The sequence below is a fragment of the Xiphias gladius genome, chromosome 10, assembly GCF_016859285.1.
Source record: "Xiphias gladius isolate SHS-SW01 ecotype Sanya breed wild chromosome 10, ASM1685928v1, whole genome shotgun sequence".
NCBI lineage: Eukaryota > Metazoa > Chordata > Actinopteri > Istiophoriformes > Xiphiidae > Xiphias > Xiphias gladius.
In genome coordinates, this window is record NC_053409.1 from 18,156,845 (window position 1) to 18,177,653 (window position 20,809).

Genomic DNA, 20,809 nt, shown 5'->3' on the forward strand with positions numbered 1-20,809 from the left:
TTTGTGACAAGTAAGGCTTTTAAACAGGCTGGTGATTTTCTTTAATTACAGTGACTGAAACATGTCATAAAAATAAATGATCTTATGAATTTTTCTTGACAATCACCATTTCTCCATAGCACATCACTTCAGTAATACTTTCCTTCATGACAATTCTTTGATAATACATCCAACTGCACAGACTAATTCCAGCCCTCGAACCTCTTCCTGTTAGTAACTATTACCACTTATTGTATCAACGTCTCGCTTTTGGTAGCAGTGTTAAAGTTTAAAGGACGTATAGTAGAAAAACACATAGTCCTTTATGTGTTCCTATGAGGATAAAAACAGAAGCAGGGGAGACAGAGAAGGTTATAGAGAGCATGTTTTGGGAATTCGGGGTGAGGCAAAAGTGGTCACAGATGAGAAAATTATCAAAGCTTTTAAAAAAGACTCACTCAGGGGTCACTGGAAGCAACCCGAGCCCTAGTCCCCTTTCACCTAACTGCATAGTGTAACAATACACTGTGAGCTGGCCAAGTGCGGTCCACCATACCAGACGTGAGAAATCAGTGATCCAAAGTCGAAAGCTATACAAGCCATGGGAAAGCGGCAATCCTATCAACACACACACCAACACACATAAACGTACAGACACGTACACACACTTTCTCTCACTCACACACCAACAGTATAATATGCCAGGCAGCCATTAAGGTCAATAAGGGCTGTGGGAAACAGTATATACTCACACAAACACACACACACACACACACACACACACACACACACACACACACACACACACACACAGACACACACATAGACACACACACACACACACATACATACAGTGACTGATTCTTCTAAGTTAATAGCACCCTGTTGTTCAGTGCCAGAGACAGACCCTGTGAGAGGAGGGTGGGAGGTTGGTACTGAAGCTTAGACTTATGCAAAAAGGGGAGAAGAACACAATTTCCCCTCAAACGTACAGAGTAGGAACGGTCATCAGGATTTTTTTTTTTTCTTACATTTAATTCAATTTCGGCGACACTTTTCATGTTCATGGTGTGATCTTGCTAAAATCTTTATCAAAATCCTCGTTTTAAAACTGCTTTAAAAAGAGAAGAAGTCTGTCAATAACATAACAACTACAACAACTCATTAACCTGCACTTTCTTTTTTCTTTTCTGTTGTTTTCTAATTCTATCCTATTCTTTTCTTTTTCCTGTCCTCTCTTCCTAGTGTCCTTTTAATCATGCTCTATTTCGGGGATGTTTTCTGGAAGTTTATCTGAGCCGATTAGCCCCGCTTAGCGATGTCATAGCCTGCCAGTCAGCACATCAGAAGGCGTAGCAGGTTGAAGGAGGACGAGGATATAATAACGGATAATGGGTGGTGAAATGCAGGGAGAAAACAAACACAAAAAGCCGAGCACAAAAGAGGAGAGATAGAGGCGAGACAGAGCCTCTATCTTCCTGCAGATGGCAGGAAGGGAAAGCAAAACGGGAGGATGGAGACAGAGGGATAGGGTGGAAGTTGATGCACTGGATGTCTTCCTCCTGTTCCATCAGCAGAAGCCTGTTGAAGGGAAAATAATGCAATAATGAGAACAGCTGCAATGGACACACACACACACACACACACACACACACACACACACACACACACACACAAACACAGAGGAGAAACACTCCTCCAGCCACTTAGCTAACTGCTCTCCGTCAGCAGATCCACATAAACGCACACACACACACAGGCAAATAGACATGCACTTACCCTCACACTCGAAGGCTTGCAGCATGGTGGTGTAAGTGGGGCCCAGCCAAGACGTGTAGCTACCCAGAACCCTCTGCAGGTGGTGGGTAGCATCACCGAAGAGCAGATCGGATTCGCCATAGCCTGCCGAGCTGAACAAGCGGACACCCTCGGTGGCGTTGCCAAAGACATTCTGCAGGGGAGAGAAAGTGTGTGACAACACTTAATGCATGAGGGCATGCATGGATGTGCGTTGGCGTGCTCTGCGTACGTGTGTGGGTTTCTTTGGGACTGCGAGGATATGCGTGCCTGTGTGTTTGGTCATGTGTGGAGAGGGGATCAGCACGGGACGTATCAGTCATCCTGGTGTCTCCCGCACTCTCAGTAAGAAAGAAGGGTGACAGGACTCCACAGAGATATGAGATCGACATAAACACACATAACTGGGCTATAGTACACACACACACACACACACACACACACACACACACACACACACACACACACACACACACACACACACACAAAGACACACACACAGCTGAGGCAATTTATGTCTACACCCACCTGTAAACGTTCCAGGTACTTCCAGACGCGGCACTTGTCCTCCATACGCACCACCACAGCGTTAGCGGGGACGGCTGCCAGGTGGCATTGTTCATATTCGTCCAAGCCTGCCTCGGTCCCATCTGGGCACAGCAGCTTCAGGTCCTCCAGCTCCAGATCCAGGGCCCAGGACTCCTGGTTCTTACCTGGGCAGGGTTTAGTTTAATTAAAGGAGTTGGACATTTAGGAAATACGCATATTTGATTTTTAACTGAGAGTTACATGAGAAGATTGATTCCAGGCTGCAGCCAGCAGCAGTTCAGCATAAAGACTAGGAGCAGGTGAAAACAGTTAGCCTGGCTCTGTCCAAAGGTAACAAAATCCATCTACCAGCACCTTTAAAGCTCCTTAATTAGATGTTTTATCTTGTCTGTTCTATCTATACAAGAACTAAAGTGTAAAAATGACATTTTTTGGTTTCTTGGCCAGCCGCAGTGCAATCCTGGAGTCTTTGCTGGTTGCCTCGTAACCTCACGGTCACAGACTCCAGGAAGTCACTGCACCTAGCCAAGAAATAGCCCCGCACATGACCACCAATACAGTCACATCCTGGAAAGAGCCAGGCTAGCTGTTCCCCAAACTTTCCAGTCTCCGTGTTAAGCTATCTGTGTTGAATGGACAGACACGAGAGGGATATCAATCTTCTCATGGAACACAACTAACAACTGTATTCCTTTGAGCCAATTCAAAAGTTCCAGACAAGGGCGAAGCATTTTCACAGTCTTTGAATCTAAATCTAACTAAATACTTGGTAACATTATTCCCTGTAAGTATTCCTTATATGTAATTACATTTTGTGCTATTTATTGTTTATGCAGGATTGAAGTTGCCCAGCAGCTTGTAAGAACTGCTTTAGTTTGTTTTAATATTGTGCATCTATTCATTTGCTTATAATGACAAATTAATCAAACGGTGGATTTTCCATTTACTACTCAATCAGTAAATGTTAACTTCATATGCGGAATTTCACATTATGATTTGCTTGGCCACCTAAGACTTAAAAAAGCAAACAGAGCCCTATTTACCCAAATCAAATAATTAGAGGAAAAAATTTAGACCACTTTGAAGCCCCCCCCCCACCCACACACACACACACACACACACACACACACACACACACACACACACACACTCACCCCACCCACCCCCACCCAGACAACAGCACAGACCTTCTGTCTTTTCTTGACCTCCGTTAATTGGTCTGACTCCAGACATTTCTGGACCATATGAGAAAGCGCGCTTCGTTAAACAGCGACAGTGTTTGTGGAGCCGGCATTAAACTGCTCCTTCTCGGCTCGACCAGCAGAGTCTGTGTAGCGTGACCAGGATAATGATCACCATTAATTTGGGATGTTGCCCAAAGCGGAGGAGCAGATGCAGCAAAACAGAGAACTAGGGCATTTCATTTCTGGACAAAAATCTCTGTACCTCAGTCTGTCCCTTCCTGTCTTTCCCTTTATCAGTCATGTTTTCACTTAGGTTTTTCCTTCTTTTTTCTTATTATTTATCTCTTTCTCACTGTTTGTCTCTGTCTCACAAACACACACATCATATCATATATTATTTCAGCTTAATTTGTTCAACTTCATATGGATTCCACTGGATACCGTTACACTCATATGAGAAATATTGTGAAACACTGACATCCTGTGTCTTGACAGGGAGTAGCACTCTCTGCTGGCTCCAACTAACCCTCGTCATTAATCATTTAAATTATAAAATTATATCATTATACTGTACAGCCACTGGTGTATCCTCTAAAATGCATCATAATCTAAACACTGACCATCCAAATTGTCAAAGACTGTTGTGTGTTTGACAAAGGCCACGTCGCCGAGGTTTTCAGCCACACATCTGAAAATAAAAACATACAACACACGAATAATCAGACTCTTTTAATCTCTAAATAGACTTAAAAATATATAAACACGACTTACAGGGGAAATCAGCTTGCTTGGGAACGTGTTATTGTAACAGTATGACTCTGGAGAACATAAATAAACTCTCTCTGCCGCCCATTGTTGCACTTTAAGAAACTGTTTAATCAGCTCCTGTAGCTCTTTTATTCCGATCTCGGACACACTTACTATTATGCCAAAGGTAATTCTACTGAGCTCTACTGCACAGTAATAAATATGTGAACAAAGTCATGCCTTTGTCTTTAATTACAACATGAAGGCAATGATTGAGACTGACCCTTTCAAGTTGTTGGTGTTCTCTTATTTTGATCTGTGTGCAGTCTGTTTTAATGAATGGAGTTTTTGCCTGTTTCTACCAGTTAATGTAATATTGTATGCCTTCCACAGACCCTATAGGACTTATTATTCATGCTTATTCATCACTGTATTAATATCACTATCATAATTTTTCAGAGCAGGCAGCTCCAACTACTCACTATTTTTCCTTTATGGAGTCAGTAGGCTGAAAAGAACATAAAGTAAGGGAGACACACAGGCAGCGGTCGTAACAACAACACCTCCTTTAGGTGTCATTAGTGTATCATTTCCCATGTTAGTAATGCCAGTGTTGTACCTCAGCGCCCCTGCCTCTCCGTAGTGCCTCTCTCTGTGGTTGTTGGCACAGATGTGTCTGTCGTTCTCGTCTCCTATGCAGGCCTCGCACAGGTTCTTGGGGTTGTTGCCTCTGGGGTCGTGCTTGGGGTCCTTGACCCCCGGCACGCAGCTGTAACCAAAGAAGTTTCCGACTGCTGGTGAAAAAATAAGGAGAATGAGTGAGAGGATTGGAAGTGGGAGAGACTAAATGTCCAACGGGGCACTTAACTAACTTCTCTTGTACTCCCTTACATTATATTAACCTGTTACCAGACACCTCCATTTTTGTGTATAAGCCTGAAAATAACAGTTCTTCAACAGTCTCCTCTGAAAGCAAACTTACAACTTACAACTTACAACCAAAAAGTCAGAATGAGTGTAAGAGATACTGAATACTGATACTGACTCAGGGTTGTGTGAAGATTGAGCCAGGCACAAACCAAAACACACCTAAAGTAGCGCTACTAACACTTGAACGGACAATTGTGACAGACATTTTTCAACTTTTTCTGACAGTTTAATCTAACAATTAATCAATTAATAAAGAAAGTAACTGGCATATTGATTGATAATGAAAATAATCATTAGTTGCAGTCATGGTTAAGTGAAATGATCAGGGTCCAATTGTCAATAAAATCTGTACTTTTGCATCTTCAAGGGTAATTGCCAGTCTGATTTTTTAGATATTAATTGTTTATTCTGTTAGTAGTTACTTGAATTTTCTTCAGTTTCTACTGTTGTAGTATCTACATAGTGTTAACTGACATGTCGGTAATGTTTTTTTTTCAGCCTGTCTCCGTATAAAGACTGCACGTCCAAAACCTATTTGTTCCTACTGTAGATGGAAATCTTTTAAAACAGGTCACAAATACATAGTTTAATTTTTTAAGGCTCAGCTATTTCCTAGAACAGCTGGGCACCGTCATTTTTATCAAACATTACTCAAACAGGAGTAAATAATCCAATTATTGAGGACTATTTTCAGCTGCAGATTAACACAAATGTACGGCAGGAGAACCGTGTTTGGGGGATTGACTCAGAATAAATACTACAATGCCCATGTTCATCATATTAAAGGAACGTGTGTTTTGGATCGTTTTGGACAACAGTGAAGCTCTATGGTAAAGAAGATTAAGATATATTAGACTTTGGATACACAGACAATTAAAAACTTGTCAATTAGATCAGTTAATTGTTGGTTTTGGTCTATTTATGGGATTTTTTGATGTGTAGAAAAAATAAGACAAATATTACCAGCCTTATCCTTTAAAAGATATGCATCTTCACAATCCAGCTTCTTTCTATCTCTCATGAAGAAATAATGATCTACCAATGTATCCTACTGTTCATCATTACACCCCCACACTCACACATACTTCCATCAATCTCACATTTCCAGAGAAAGATGCTCTTTTCTGTAACTGACTCTTCTCCTCTTACCTCCAGCCTCCTCCATTCCTTCACCTCTTCGCTCCACATCACTGCTTCTCCCCTTCCCCCTCTGTACCACTCATGTACCATTCACACGAAGACTTGCAAACTTACATCCACACACCCTTTTTGCTCAATCTCCCTTCCCCTCTGTCCCGCTCCGTCTAACCTCTGGGGAAGTTGCACTGCTCCCCGACGCTGATCTGGGAGGTGTTGACCAGGTAGCCGATAGGGACGGTCCACCCCACCGTGGTACGAATGCCGGGGTGACAGGAGCTGCGCTCGTGCATCTCCAGCAGGGACAGGTCTGAGGAGGAGCGACGAGCCATCGCAACCACGTAGTACTTAATACCATCTGGAGGAAGGGTTTGGGAGAAAAAACAGATGAGGAGAAAGCAACTGGGGATCATTTAACAGATCAGGAGTAAGAAAATTAACATAACAACATAAAATACAATACATCCTGGGTATATGTGTGTACATGATATCTGTAAGTACTGCTGGATGGTTGGATGGATTAATTTTGACATGTGTGGGCGTCAACTAAGTAAAGTCCTTTTCTGGACTGACTCACATTAAGCAAGCTGACAAGGCTTCAGTGCCTTCCAGTATTTACTTACCTACTCTGTTGTGGGACTCTCCTGCAGCCAGCTCCAGGCCGTGGCAGAGGCCAGCAGCATAAATGTCATCTGCAGACATTGAGGCTGCGTCCGCAATCCCATTCTGAGGAAAACACATTCATTTTGTCAGTTTCAAATGGTTAAAGGATGCTGGGTTGTTCCAATCTGTGGTTTGGAATGGAAACAAAAATATACAAAAAAAAGGAGCTTGTTTCTTTTTCGACCTCTTCCATGGAGCTGAAAGTATTTCAAATGACATTTATCTGACAGTTCTTCTATCTCAAATACCATAGACAAACTACAGATATTTCTGGAAAAATTACCCAATGCTACCTACTAATGAAGATTGATTTTTACCTTGATTTTGTCCATACAGTCTCTGGTGTTCAGGCCACGGACACATTGCAACGTTCCTCTAATATTCCGAGCTGTGGCGTTCCCGGCCAAATGCAGACACTTTTGTTCTTCAGCGTCAGACAACACACACCAGGAAACTGATCGAAACAGTGGGGAGGAGTTGCAAATTAAGTCAAAATTAAATGCAAGAGCATATACCTGCAAAACTATAAATAGTTCCACCTCATACTCCATGAGAAAAGGGCATCCCCCACCTTGTAAAACATTTTAAACATTATTTTGAATATGCATATAGGTCATAGTTCCTCATAAGCCTATTTGACATAATCTACCTGTAGTTTTTTGATTGGAGACACAGCTGACAGACAGAAGAGGCAGAAGAAGGAGGAAAGCAATAGGCAGCCTTCTCTCTAGACGCTCCATGTCGGCTCTGGTAGGAAACCTGCTTGGGAAAATCTCTCTAATACAACTGAGATAAGGGGCCGGTGGATTTCATTGAAAAAAGTCACTCACCTGCCCCCTCCCTCTCTCAGAGAGACAGAAAGAGGCGGAGAGAGGGTAAAAAAGTGGGAGAATGAGGCAGGTATGCAAGAAGAAAACATCACATTATTCCTCTATCGCCGCCTCTTAAGTCAAAGTCCTCAGAAGGTAATCCTTCCTCCATCTCGTGATAGCAGTATAGCATTTCCCCTTCCAATTATCCAGTGAGACTTAACCCCAGTGGAGAGGGATAGTGGTAGGCACATGTAGGCTCGGAGCGGTTCGGGTCACCTGGCACAGAGCGTCAACCTGGGGACTTTAATTAAAAAAAGCGGCGGACAATGTATCTCTGTGCTGGAGCTGTGTTCGTGGAGAATAGATACGGGCTGGGGCTTGCTCCGACTCACTGGAGACTAAAGCCCAGGTAAGCAAGAACAAACAGCAATGGCTATTGTTCGCAGCCACGGGACCCAGTGGAGGGAAAACATATCAGCTACTTGATACACTTCTCCCTCTTCTCTCTCTTTGCTCAAACACACACACACACACACACACACACACACACACACACACACACACACACACACACACACACACACACACACACACACACACACACACACACACACACACACACACACACACACACACACTCTCAGTGACATTTTTCTCAACAGCTACTGGGCCAACCAGGAATTAAATATATCTTAACAGGTGAAAAATGAAATGAATTTGTCCCATTATCCACCTTTTAGTTGCGGTGTTATGCAATTTCAGATCTGCATGATTGCTCAGGAAATGAAGGGTCATATTGGTTTTCAGGCAGATTTTTAGAGAGAGGGAGACCTCTTTTTTGGGGGAGGGTGGGGTATGTGACCCTCAGCATGCATGGGTGGAGGGAGAGACAAGCACAGAGGGACTTTTAAATCAAGCACTCACTTGGTATTCTGAATGAAACATGTACTCTCCCGAGATTTCCAGGGAGTGTTTATCGGATTTCCCCCAGGGAAACAATTTAGCTGCAGTCGGTAAGCCTCCCAGAGCTTGATGCATCTCGTCTTGTAATCGGTTGTGTAGATGATGCTTTAACCAACAGCCGCACTCAATTAGAGCTGCAACAATTAGTCCAGTAATCAATTATTCGATCGACAGAAAATTAATCTCCAACTATTTTGATAGTTGAATGAGTGTTTTAGTTGCCTTCTAAGTAAAAATGCACAACATTTGCTGTTTCCAGCTTCTCAAATGTGAAGATATGATGCTTTCCTTTGTTCTACATGATAGTAGACTGAATATATTTGGGTTTTCGATCAAAAGGCATTTCTCACTATTTTCTGACATTGTATAAACAGAACGAATAATCGTTTAACCAAGAAAATAATCTCCACATTAATCAATATTGAAAATAATTTTATGTTGCTCAGCCCTATGTATGGCGTTTGCCGGGTGAAAAGCACCTCTCGTATTTTTCCTGCTCTTTTGTCTTTGATTTATTTTTTACAGGGACAATGCACATTGACCAGCATCACTGTAAACGTGCCAGTGTTAGCCAAAAGGCTACTTTTCAGCTGTAGTCCCGTGGCCAGATGTTAAATTGGCCATTGAAACAACATTAAAGCAAATGACGTGCAAAATCATAACAGAACAAAGCAGGCAAATATATCAAGGTACCGAACAGAACATAAAAAGCTAAAATGAGTGAGGCAAACAACATGTATATTCGGAAACTGTACAAATCAAGCAAATAATACAAAACGACAACATGAAAAGCAGACAACGGTAAATGGACTGCACTTACACACCGCTTTTCTATCTTCATGAATCAAGAGCATGACAACTTGCCTCTTATTCATCAGCTTCCCAGTCAGTGCAAGCACCTAAACTTTGACAACATAAAATCACATTACATAACAGAAGACAGAGGTAAAACCAGAAGGGACCCGATCTGTTAAACACTGACAATATGTTAATTCACAAACCTGGATCAATCTTTTATGATTTTATGTGTGTATATTATGTATACTCATGTAAGCCAGAATTTCATATATTTTATTTTACTTATTCACTGCTAAATATTGCTCCATACACAGAATATGGTTTGGGGTTACCATTTGTTCATACAGGACTGGAAGCATTTATCGGTCATGCAAAAAAAGTGTACCACAGCAAGAAATTGAAGCTGTCCCAAGTGTAGTCCGTCGCTCAGATTAAATAAGCAGTGGATCATATGACAAAACACTTTGATTCACAGAGAATTACCAAATAAAGTAATTAAGTAGGAATCAAGTCATGTGTCATGGCATTGCAACATCAAAAGCGCTCTCATGTTTAAGTAAGTAGGTGATGCAAAAAGACAAAAAACAAGACTGAAGATTACTGACTGAAGAGTGACCAGTATTATAAGTGTTATTACACTATCAGTCATCATTGGTTGTTCTTGGTTTATTGACTAACACTAAGAGGTTAAATATTTATTGAAATTTTTCCCCCCGCAAATGTCCTTGGATGCTCTGTGGAGCTGTATATGCGACATTAGATTACTAAGTAAATGTTCACCCACACACAGAGAACTCCAAGATAACTGCAAGATTTGTCAGAGTTAAAAATACAGGACACCCCATGACTTCCCTCTTGAACCTATTACAGGTGTATAAGTCATACAGTTTCTTTTTGGAGGGCATGTGCTCATACCCCACTCCCCCTCTATGTCTATATTTAGGCCACTCATTGAGAAACATATAAAGTCATTTAGTAATGCCCTTTTCCTGATAGTGGTATTTAAATCTTAGTAATGCAACAATGTAAAAATGTGTCAGTAATTATGCAAAATATGCCATGTGTAAATCCTAGACACTTAAAAAAAAAAGTCAGATATTCCAATTTATTTAAGTATAGAAGTATTATGCATGTGTACTCTTATGAAGAATGATCTCTTTTAACATTTTAAGTTACTGAGGCATTAATTCATAAGAGTTATTTAAATCTTGTAGTAGTCATACATCTTTGACGGTGTGAATATTATTTTATACCAGTTACGTATGGGTGATGAATATGCTCTTTTGGGAGGGTTTCATCTCCTTGCATAGTAATTTTCACTGCTATTCTTATCTGATTTTTAACTTAAACTTAACTCAAACTTAAGGATGTAAGTAACAACTTGCCAGACATCAGCAGCGGTGTAAAGATACTAAGTACATTAACTCAAGAGGTGTACTTAAATACAATTTTCAGGAACCTATACTTGTCTTGAATACTTTTTCAATACGTGTACTACGTGTTTAAGTGAAATATTGTACTTCTTTCTCCACTATATTTATTTGACAGCTATAGTTATTAGTTAGTGGTCTCATTGCAGAACAAGATTTTATATATAAAACATACAGCAGCGTTTTAATGTTGTATCTGGTTGAGGAGGAACAAATTTTACCTGCTTTATACACTTCTAGGCGGCTTGATTCCACAAATCTGCACCATATTTTATCAACTGAACACATGTTTTGTATTTAGAAATCTTGATCTGAAAAGTAACTACTTATTATATCTGTTAAATAAACGAAGTGTAGTAAAAAGTAAAAATATTTCCCCCTGAAATGTAGTGTAGGAGCAGTACAAGTAGCATAAAATGAAAATATTCAAGTAAAGTACCTCAGAATTGTAGTCACGAACTTGAGTAAATGTACATGGTTACTTACTTGAACTGTCGTGTACAGATTATTTAAGTTATTCCATTAATACCAGTGGTGTAATGGTTATTTTTGCCTACAGCCTACTGGCGGACTCTTCTGCCCCACAATGCATCTTGATGGTAATGTTTTGGTGACGTCATGTGTAGCTGGAGGGGAAAGCGGCCAGTGGGTGGGCTGGGCTGTGGTCCTGCGTTCGGCTTCTTACGCCGTAAATGACACTAATAACAATATTTAAACCTAAAACACGGATGCACAAACATCCCAGAATGAGTTAGAGGCTGCACTTCGTGTGTGCCAGGTAGGTGCTTTTTTTTTTTTTATTGCTTCTTTTTGTCAGCCCTCGCCCGGCTGCCCGGCTGCGCTTTGTTGCTGTAGCTTAGCTTGCAGGGCTAACGGGCAGCCGTATGTCTGACTGGCGCCTGCGAGGCGCCTGTGGCCGGTCAATAAATCCGCCTGTTGGTGGCCTGTTAGCCACAACAAACAATCAGGCCTGCACGCTGATAGCTGGGCTTGTTCGTAGACTTTACATCAAAACCAAAGGCTGTGACATTGACATTTATGCTGTTAACTTGCTAGCTGAATTTGTGTTATAAGTCGTTGTCAGTGCTACAGTAACTGTTAGCCTGCAGAGGAACAGTTACAGTAAAATAAATTTTACCTCTAAAGCTATTAGGAGTGATTAGCTTCTTAATCAATAACTTTACAACCGAAATGATTATATTAAGTCAAGTGAAAGACAGTCAACTCTTAAAACTGACAGTGTAAGTAGATTTCTGCTGGTTGTCTTTGAAATGTCTGCAGTTTATTCGATAATCAGTAATGTGTATCAAATGAGCCTTTGACTCAGAAAAACAGGACTCTGGATCCAGCAATTATAAGTTGTAGCTTCCTTTCTGTCTGAACCCTTGGCAGGGATCATTAGAAAACATAGAGGGGCTGAATGTAATTATCCTCTTTGCAAAAGTGTTCTCATTTGAACTCTCACTGGCTCCTCTTTCCTCCTTCCCTCCCTCTGTCAGTGCACTGAAACATGGGTCGGTGCAGTGTCCACGTCCTTCTGCTGCTCTTGCTGCAGGCCTGGCAGACATCAGCTGAGGGCTCAGGTACTGTGCTCCATTGTCGTTCCGCTCTATAGTTTAACGTTTGCAGACTACAATGCATTTTATCAGCTGTCAGTTGTTCACACCAGTAATGAGCAACATATGTGCAAAGGGGCAGCCGTTCATTTTTAGTGAGAACTGGCAAAAAAGATATAGTCATCCCCCATCTCAGTGGCAGCAGGGAGCATTTCCCTGCACAGCTTGTTGAAGTTGCACTGAGGTTTAAGGTGCATTCAGACGATCCAGTATCCGTCACCATCTACGTCACTGGCTCCTAACCTTTCAGGCTTGTGACCCCTTGAAATAAAACTGTCTACCTGTGACCTCAGTATAGGTCGTGTATGTCACTGAGCAGTGAGCAGTTAAACCAAAGAGACATTTTTCCCCCTCGGATTGGTTGATTTGAAAACTGTTTAGGGGCCTTAAGTTGTAAAATTATCCAGTATATGAGAAACAAAAGGCAAACAATAAAAAGAAAAAATCTACCTAACTTGAGTTGGTAAAGTGCATTTTTCATTGGCTGAATCCACAGTAACTGGCGCGTATTCCACAATTCAAGTTTTCTGAGTTATCTGGGTAACTTAACTGATTAAAAGCCAGTATAGATCAAATATATAGTGTACTATCAACAGGCAGAATCTATAGACAATGGAATGTTTAAACCACTATATAAGTGCCTTTATATTGTCAAACCCGACATATAGAATTTCCAAAAGCACAATGCCATTAGTAGTTGCAACAAAATATGCAATATTAATAAATTAAAATCTAGATAGTGTAAAACAACTTACCTGCAGTGCTCCATTCCCTTTTAAATAGTATGTTCTCTTTTGAGATGGTCAAATCAAGACGTATACTGCATTGCACTGTTTGGAAAAGCACTATCCAGTTTTCATATCTTGCTACAAACTCCATTTTGCAACATATTTTTGTTCCTTTTTGACAGTGGAGAAGAAAACGGATGTCTCTGTTTTACTGGAGCTTTATGATCAATTGTTCTTTTGCACTGCACACAAAAGCTAAAAGAAAAATACAGTTTATTAATGAGCGGCATTTGAATCATTAATGAAGTACATTTTGGCTGATTAATACAAAAATGGGGGGAAAGTGGAGGATTTGTTACTGTATAATGTTTGTTACCTCTTATGAGTACTACAGACTTAATTGCGGGCACAACGAGAGTCTCCCCCGTGGTGACAGCTGCTACAGGGTGAACGCCCATTGCCAGTTGAATGTCTTTTAGTGCAAGTGCACAGTTATGTTCTGCCAGATGGGCAGCTTGCTAGTTTGTGTGTGAGTGAGAAAGTTGGTGAGGCAGAAGTATTTCTGTTGGCTTGCTGCCTTATAAAAATCCACAGTGTGTGTGTGTTTGTGTGTACTGCAGAACAGCATGACTGTATGGTGAACTTGTATAATCTCCTCCACAGATGGACAGTTGATGTGTCTATGTGATAGCCCTACATGCCCCCAAGTCGCCCGCTGCCAAGGGACTCGGTGCTTCTCCTCTGTCAAGGTGGGCAGCAGCGGGGTGGTGTTTGAGCATGGCTGCCTGAATGGGCCGGAGAAAATTCTTTTACATTGCTCCACAGCTCCTTCCTTCCACCAGGCCATTTTGTGCTGTTCTGAGTACATGTGCAATGGCAACATCAGCAGGGACTCCCTGATGTCTCTGCTTCCAACAGGTAGGTGGATAGCAGCTCATAACATGTTTAGTTTCAGCACAGAAGTAAATTGTTAAATAGAATAATTGTGTTGTGTAGCTGTCCATAAGATATTCATACAAAAGACATGTCACTTTCTAATTTTTCCTTTTTCTCCACTCTGTCTACTTCCCCTCTTCCCTTTCCCTCAGAAGAAGAGCCAGCAGGAGAGCCCGTTCGGTATCGTGTTGAGACCTTAGCCCTCTTCGTACTGGGTCCGGTGGTGGTTCTGGCTCTGCTGTCTGTTGTGTCAGTGCTGGCCTGCAGGAGGCTCCACCGCGGCCGTCTGCAGAGGCTGCAGGAATTCGACACCGAGCAGGGAGCCATAGACGGCCTCATCTCCTCCAATGTGGGAGACAGCACTTTAGCGGTAAAATAAGAAGAGGTTCTTGTTAAACCCATGAAAAGAGATTCACAACAGAGGAAAGAGATTCCATTTCAATTGTTGTGTTCACTCCCTGTAAATCTGTATTAGCAAGGTATTTTTTGCCCTGAGAAAATATTGTCAGTCATATTGGTTTTGCCAACCTTAATTTACCTGCGTCATCCTTTAACTTTCAGTCAACATTTGTTAGGGTGTCTACAAGTTGTAGAGAAGATTTAAAATATCAAATTATATTCTCTAAATTCATTCCTCTTATTATGCTGAATACAGTTATTTATAGCTTTTTATATCTTAAATGCAGCTATAAAGTTTTCTGAACATTACATTTTGTCGGTGCACAGTTCTCCAATTAGAGAGTTAACAATCAATTTCAGAAAATTTCATTTTCTTTTATTTTCCAGTGTTAAAATCAATCACATTTTCCCATTCTAACTGATATTTACAACAAGCAGTAAACCTAAAATTTAACTGGTGTAATTTGCAAGCCGCTGATTTTCATTCCAAGATTTTAGTGTATCATTTACAGCCACTCACCAGTTTTATTTTCCACAGTTTTTGCATTTTTTTAGATCCCAAATTTCTGTAGTGCAGGAAAAGATTTTTGCATGAAAAGAGTAAAAAAATAGTACACGATGTTTTGATCCCAGTAGCCTTGCACTTTCATGTGATGTGTGTATAACTTTGTTCCTTGAACTGAAACCTGTCTCTGTCTCCAGGACCTGATGTCACACTCATGTACGTCAGGTAGTGGTTCAGGTCTTCCCTTCCTCGTCCAGAGAACTGTGGCCAGGCAGATCAGTCTGGTGGAGTGTGTAGGTAGGTAAAACAGGATTGGATTCAAGTCTCTCTGATTGAGAAACTGATTGACTTATTCATTGGGTGATTTAGTTAGAGCCCTGATGAGGAAACTTGTGTCGCAGGCAACAGAACATTTATACAACACACTAAACAAAATCATACAAACATAAATACAAAAGTAGCCTACAGCACAGAAAAACTTGGTTGCACAAAAATCAAATTGCCTTTGATAGTTTCCTAATAATCAGGAAAAAGGAAAGCACATTCAGAAATGTGTCTGCTTAACAGCAATGAGCACACCGTCAGTCAGTCTTGTGTCATTCACACGTGCAGGCTGTACTCCTTTAAGCTCCGATTCACTTTGCTGTTCATATCATTTTTTTTTTTTTTGAATGACTGTACTATTTTAGTTTATAACCCGTATTAAGATACAGATCTGACAGCAATGTCACACAGATGATGACGGCGTAACAAAAATATGGGGTCACATGACTTTAAGCAACTGTAGAACTAGTCATCTGATACTCTTACTTTCCATTATTGTGTGTTGTTGACCATGTTGTATTAAATTACAAAACTGTCTTAAGCTGGTGATACAAAGTTTACTCCCTATCATATGCAACTCGGTCAAATTTCAATTTGAGTGATCAAATAAAAGTAAGTAGGTCAGATGCCTTGGGATCCTGTTTTGTACGATGCAGTACAGTTTGTACCAGACTGGAATTGGAAAAATGTGGTTTCATGCTGCTTTGTGCCGTCGATGTGGAAACATCAGATCTGTGTTAGAAAAATAACACTCTGCTACTTCAACCGCAGCATGAACGTAGTCATAAAATAATATGAAAATACCCCAAAAGCACATCAAATGGTAAACTTTTAAAACACACACATCTGTATATTGTTTTTTCTGACTTTCTGTACTACCATGTCTCATTTTTCGTCATTCATCCCTCTTTCCCAGGCAAGGGAAGGTATGGAGAGGTGTGGCGGGGTCAGTGGCAGGGGGAGAACGTGGCTGTTAAAATCTTCTCCTCAAGAGATGAAAAGTCCTGGTTCAGAGAGACAGAGATCTACAACACAGTGCTGCTAAGACATGAAAACATACTGGGTAAGTCTGTTGCACACAAATGTGAGCTCTCGCTTCAGAGAAACTGTAATGATTTGGTTATGTGAGATTCATTAAACATGTGGTATGCTTGAATTACGTATTATGCTTGAATAAATATCTCTTTGAAAGCTAAATGCTTCTGTCAGGGTTGTTTTCCACTTAGTTTTCTTTTCAACCTCAGCCTCCTTTTAATGTCCTTGCAATCTTTCCACCTTTATGTTTCAAAGCATGGATACATAGAGGGTGAATGAAGTGAAAAAGCAACACGTGCAATGTATTATCATACAATTCAGAAAAACAATTAAATAATAATAATGATAATAATAATAATAATAATAATAATAAATGCTATCCATACAAGAGACACTCGACTGACACCGGTATAAATGATATAATTTGATGCTTCTTTTAAATTTTATTCTCATCTTTTCTCTTCTCTCTCCCAACTCTCCTCTCAGGCTTCATGGCATCTGACATGACATCTCGAAACTCCAGCACCCAGCTATGGCTCATCACCCATTACCATGAGAATGGTTCGCTTTATGACTACTTGCAGCGAGTTGCCGTGGAAACGTCAGAGGGCCTGGCAATGGCGGCATCGATAGCGTGTGGCCTCGTGCACCTGCACACAGAGATCTTTGGCACAGAGGGGAAACCAGCCATCGCACACCGGGACCTGAAGAGCAAAAACATCCTGGTCACAAAGGAGCTACGCTGCTGCATCGCAGACCTGGGTCAGTCATATTTCTACCGCTTTATGTCCTGTTTCTTCTCAGATTTTCAGAGGTTGAGGCCTTATTCCAATATTATATCCAGTGCTTCAATCAAACTTAGGTCATATGTTTTTATAAAGGTTTTTTTTTTTTTATTAATTACTAATCAAAAATAATATTTATTGTTTATGTTTAGTAATATAGATTTTTTTAATAGAGTGGGGTGTTTTTTTTCTAAATAAAATCACAAATGGATTGAATACTGTGTTTGTAAAGGTATCCTGCGGAGTTTTCATTGTAACAAACAATGTTCCTCACTAAAATGCATTGTGTGTATCCTTAAGGACTAACATTGTACTGAGGGCAAATACTACCCCAAAGCATATTTTTTAATGTGTTGAAACCTGCATTGTTTATATGGGATTGCAGTGTTGTATATGGGATTGATGCATGACAAAGTATCGTTGCATCTGTCAAACCTCTTTCACCTCGTGTGTATGTGCCACAATTTCTGTCTATTTCAGGACAGATCTTGTGGATGTCCTGCTACAGTACTGCGTATTTTTTGGTTGTTACAGGGCTGGCTGTGACCCACTTCCAGGCAGATAACCTGCTGGACGTGGGCAACAATCCAAAGGTTGGCACCAAGCGCTACATGGCACCTGAAGTGCTGGATGAGACCATTCAGACAGACTGCTTCGATGCTTACAAGAGAGTGGACATCTGGGCCTTTGGACTGGTGCTGTGGGAGATAGCGAGACGCACATACAGCAACGGTGAGCACATTTCAACTTGTAAAAGAGTCAGGATGACTATTGTATTTTTTGGAATCAACTTCAGGCCCTAACGTTAGATTGTGTTTGCTTAAATTCTGTCATCTCAATTTCTCTTTCCAGGTATTGTTGAGGAGTACAAGCCGCCGTTCTACGATCAGGTGCCAAACGACCCAAGCTTTGAGGATATGAGGAAGGTGGTGTGTGTGGAGCAGCAGAGGCCTTTCATTCCCAATCGTTGGTTTTCTGATCCTGTGAGTAGTAATCTCTTTTTACTACACTTTATTCACCCATGTTAATGAAATGATCATTCCTGTTCCTCCGTGATGTTATATCGTGGGTTCAGCTATAGAAAAAAAAACCACTTGTGGTTCAAAAATATCCTTAAAAATAAGTGATCAATAGGATTTCAGTGCCTTAAGATTAATGGCCAAATGTTTTTAGAAGTGTGAGCTCCTGTGTAACCCAGTGTTTACGAGCAGAGCGCTCTCTAAGACAGTGGTTTGCAACCTGGGGTTGCGTCCTTCCAAATGGGTGGGAAGACTAATCTGAGGCGTCACAGGATGATTAGAAGGACAGGCGAGAATCAGAAACATTTCTTCTACGCATTTTTTTTTTTTTTTTTAAACTTGAATAATTAATATTTTCTTATAAAATACCACATACAGTAGTTTTAAAAAGCATCTGAACAAAACAGGGGATGAGGAAAAAGAGAGGAAAATCATTTTTGGTTGAACGATTTGTCGTTTATTCAATTAGTTGATCCGGATAAAATTAATTGGCAACTATTTTGATAATTGATTGACCATTTCATTTTGACTTTTTTAAGGCAAAAATGTCAATCATTGGATTCCTCCAGATTCTCAAGTGTGAGAATATGCTGCTTTTCTTTGGACTGTTTGGACGAAACAAGACATTTGATTATGTCACCTTTTGCTATAGGATATTATGATTGACACTTAAAAGCTTAATAATCTGCAGATTAATTGGTAGAGAAAATAATTGTTAGTTGCAGCCCTACTCCTTACCTTCTCAAGCTTTTCAGGTTGTTCTAGAGGAAAGTTAAAACGTTAACAGGAAAGCCTCTTTCACTGAAGTATTTGGATGTTGTATTTTGTACTTTAATGAGCTTGTTATGACGTTAGCCTCGTGGATATGTAGAGCTGCGACTGCAAAATGATTAACGAGGCAAGAGATTGATACCAGTACTAGTGAGCTGGCTGTACCCTGCTAAGACCCAGAAAACCTTTTTACATCTAAAAGTACCTGCAGTCACACTATTACGGAGTTTCTGCTCACTGTGGGTAATCACTGCATGACTCCTTTTTATTTTCCATCCTCTTCACTGCCTGTTTCTTTTTCTTTTTCTGTCAGACTCTCTCTGCCCTGGTAAAACTGATGAAGGAGTGTTGGTACCAGAATCCCTCAGCCAGGCTTACGGCACTGCGCATCAAGAAGACCCTGGACAAGATTCACAGCTCTCTGGAGAAGGGTAAGGAGTCGTGAGAGGGAGCGGAGCTTCAGGGGCAGCTGTCTGATGTCAGGGATCGGCTTAGAGAAGAGCCATGTGTTTGTTAAAGGAGAAAGGGCGATAATGGGGACGGACAGAGGACCAGAGGAAAAGAGTTGTTCAAGTGTCATCCAGCCTCATCCTTCTCTTGCTCTCTCACTTTCTCTTCCTTTCTCTGTGGTTGCCTTCCCCCGACATCCCTCTCTCGACTTGAAGCCCACATAGACATTTGGCCTTGTCTGGTCTGAACAAGACAGCCTTTGCTACGGGACACAAACCTGTTGCCAATGTGTTCGCACTGACCTGAACTTTGGACTGTTCCTGAGTGTGAAGAACATGGATGGCATATTGTAGTACCCCATCCCAATGCTTTAACGGCCATCTATGACTGCCTTGGGTTTGGCCTACACTCTCTCTCACACACACACACACACACACACACACTCACACTCCCACTGAGTATCTTACAATTCAATCTCTGATCCTCAGTCAGTGGTTTTGATGTGGTTGTGGCATTCTGTTCAGAGACAATCGGAAATGTCCCTCATTTAGCTTTATCAGAACATGTTGACTATCGCCACAACCACGCACACAGTACAAACTACAAACCACACAAATACATTCACTTACAAAAGGAAAAGAGCCAATAGAAACAATTGTTTTTAAACTTTTTAAATATAGTATGATATTTATGTATTAAATCTCCACTGCTACCACACTGAGGATACATAGGACTGATATATGATGGCGTTTGAAACGGACTGTATACATATATAGGCATTGACTCTACTGGACTTTCTGTACCCTCATTGTCACTATCGGAGCTTGTAGGAAACGATGTGTTGAGAAATAGTGGAAAAGGTAGGAAAATGATTCCCGCTGAGTCTGTTTTGTCGTATGGAAAAGACAGGACAAAACACTACAGATATTACATGTTTATAATGGTGGTTCTTGGAGTACACACACGCAGAAAGCACCTGCCAATAGGAATTAGTCTGTATCGTATAATAAAAATACGAAATTAACTGATCCTCTCTGCCTGGCATACTTCACAAACTCACTGTGGATCTAAAAACATCTTCTGTGCAAGCAGAGAGGAGTCAAAGAAGACCAGTTTGTGGCAGAACTGACTTTTTGTCAGAATACTGGAGGTGAAGTCTTTTTCTGTGACAAGCTGGGCCTCCATTACTCCTCGTCTCCCATCATGCCACACTGTACAAGTTGCCTGAATAATGAAAAAACAAAAACACTTC

At 40.9% G+C, this 20,809-nt stretch overlaps 2 protein-coding genes across 7 annotated transcripts; one reads left to right on the forward strand and one right to left on the reverse strand.

The window, feature by feature from the left end:
• Positions 1–609: 609 nt before the first annotated feature.
• On the reverse strand, positions 610–11,549 carry LOC120795961 (otolith matrix protein). 4 transcript variants are annotated; one of them, XM_040138283.1, is made up of 10 exons: positions 11,476–11,549; positions 8,723–9,665; positions 7,304–7,440; positions 6,947–7,049; positions 6,496–6,681; positions 4,876–5,050; positions 4,130–4,197; positions 2,305–2,489; positions 1,759–1,930; positions 610–1,560 (listed from the first exon to the last, which is right to left on the reverse strand). In XM_040138283.1, the coding sequence occupies exons 3-10, from the start codon at positions 7,316–7,318 to the stop codon at positions 1,550–1,552; spliced, it is 915 nt and encodes a 304-aa protein (XP_039994217.1). In that variant the 5' UTR covers positions 7,319–7,440; positions 8,723–9,665; positions 11,476–11,549; the 3' UTR covers positions 610–1,549. The 4 variants fall into 4 exon arrangements, with proteins under 4 accessions (XP_039994217.1, XP_039994216.1, XP_039994215.1 ...); XM_040138282.1 differs by lacking the exon at positions 11,476–11,549 and having other exon boundaries at positions 8,723–8,895; positions 9,582–11,172; XM_040138281.1 differs by lacking the exon at positions 11,476–11,549 and having other exon boundaries at positions 8,723–11,172.
• A 60-nt stretch (positions 11,550–11,609) lies between these two features.
• acvr1l (activin A receptor, type 1 like) lies at positions 11,610–20,719 on the forward strand. 3 transcript variants are annotated; one of them, XM_040137892.1, is made up of 10 exons: positions 11,610–11,767; positions 12,489–12,572; positions 13,997–14,251; positions 14,422–14,639; positions 15,371–15,470; positions 16,414–16,560; positions 17,019–17,294; positions 17,852–18,049; positions 18,170–18,300; positions 19,421–20,719. In XM_040137892.1, the coding sequence occupies exons 2-10, from the start codon at positions 12,500–12,502 to the stop codon at positions 19,550–19,552; spliced, it is 1,530 nt and encodes a 509-aa protein (XP_039993826.1). In that variant the 5' UTR covers positions 11,610–11,767; positions 12,489–12,499; the 3' UTR covers positions 19,553–20,719. The 3 variants fall into 3 exon arrangements, with proteins under 3 accessions (XP_039993826.1, XP_039993827.1, XP_039993828.1); XM_040137893.1 differs by having other exon boundaries at positions 14,425–14,639; XM_040137894.1 differs by lacking the exon at positions 12,489–12,572.
• The last annotated feature ends 90 nt before the right edge of the window (positions 20,720–20,809 follow it).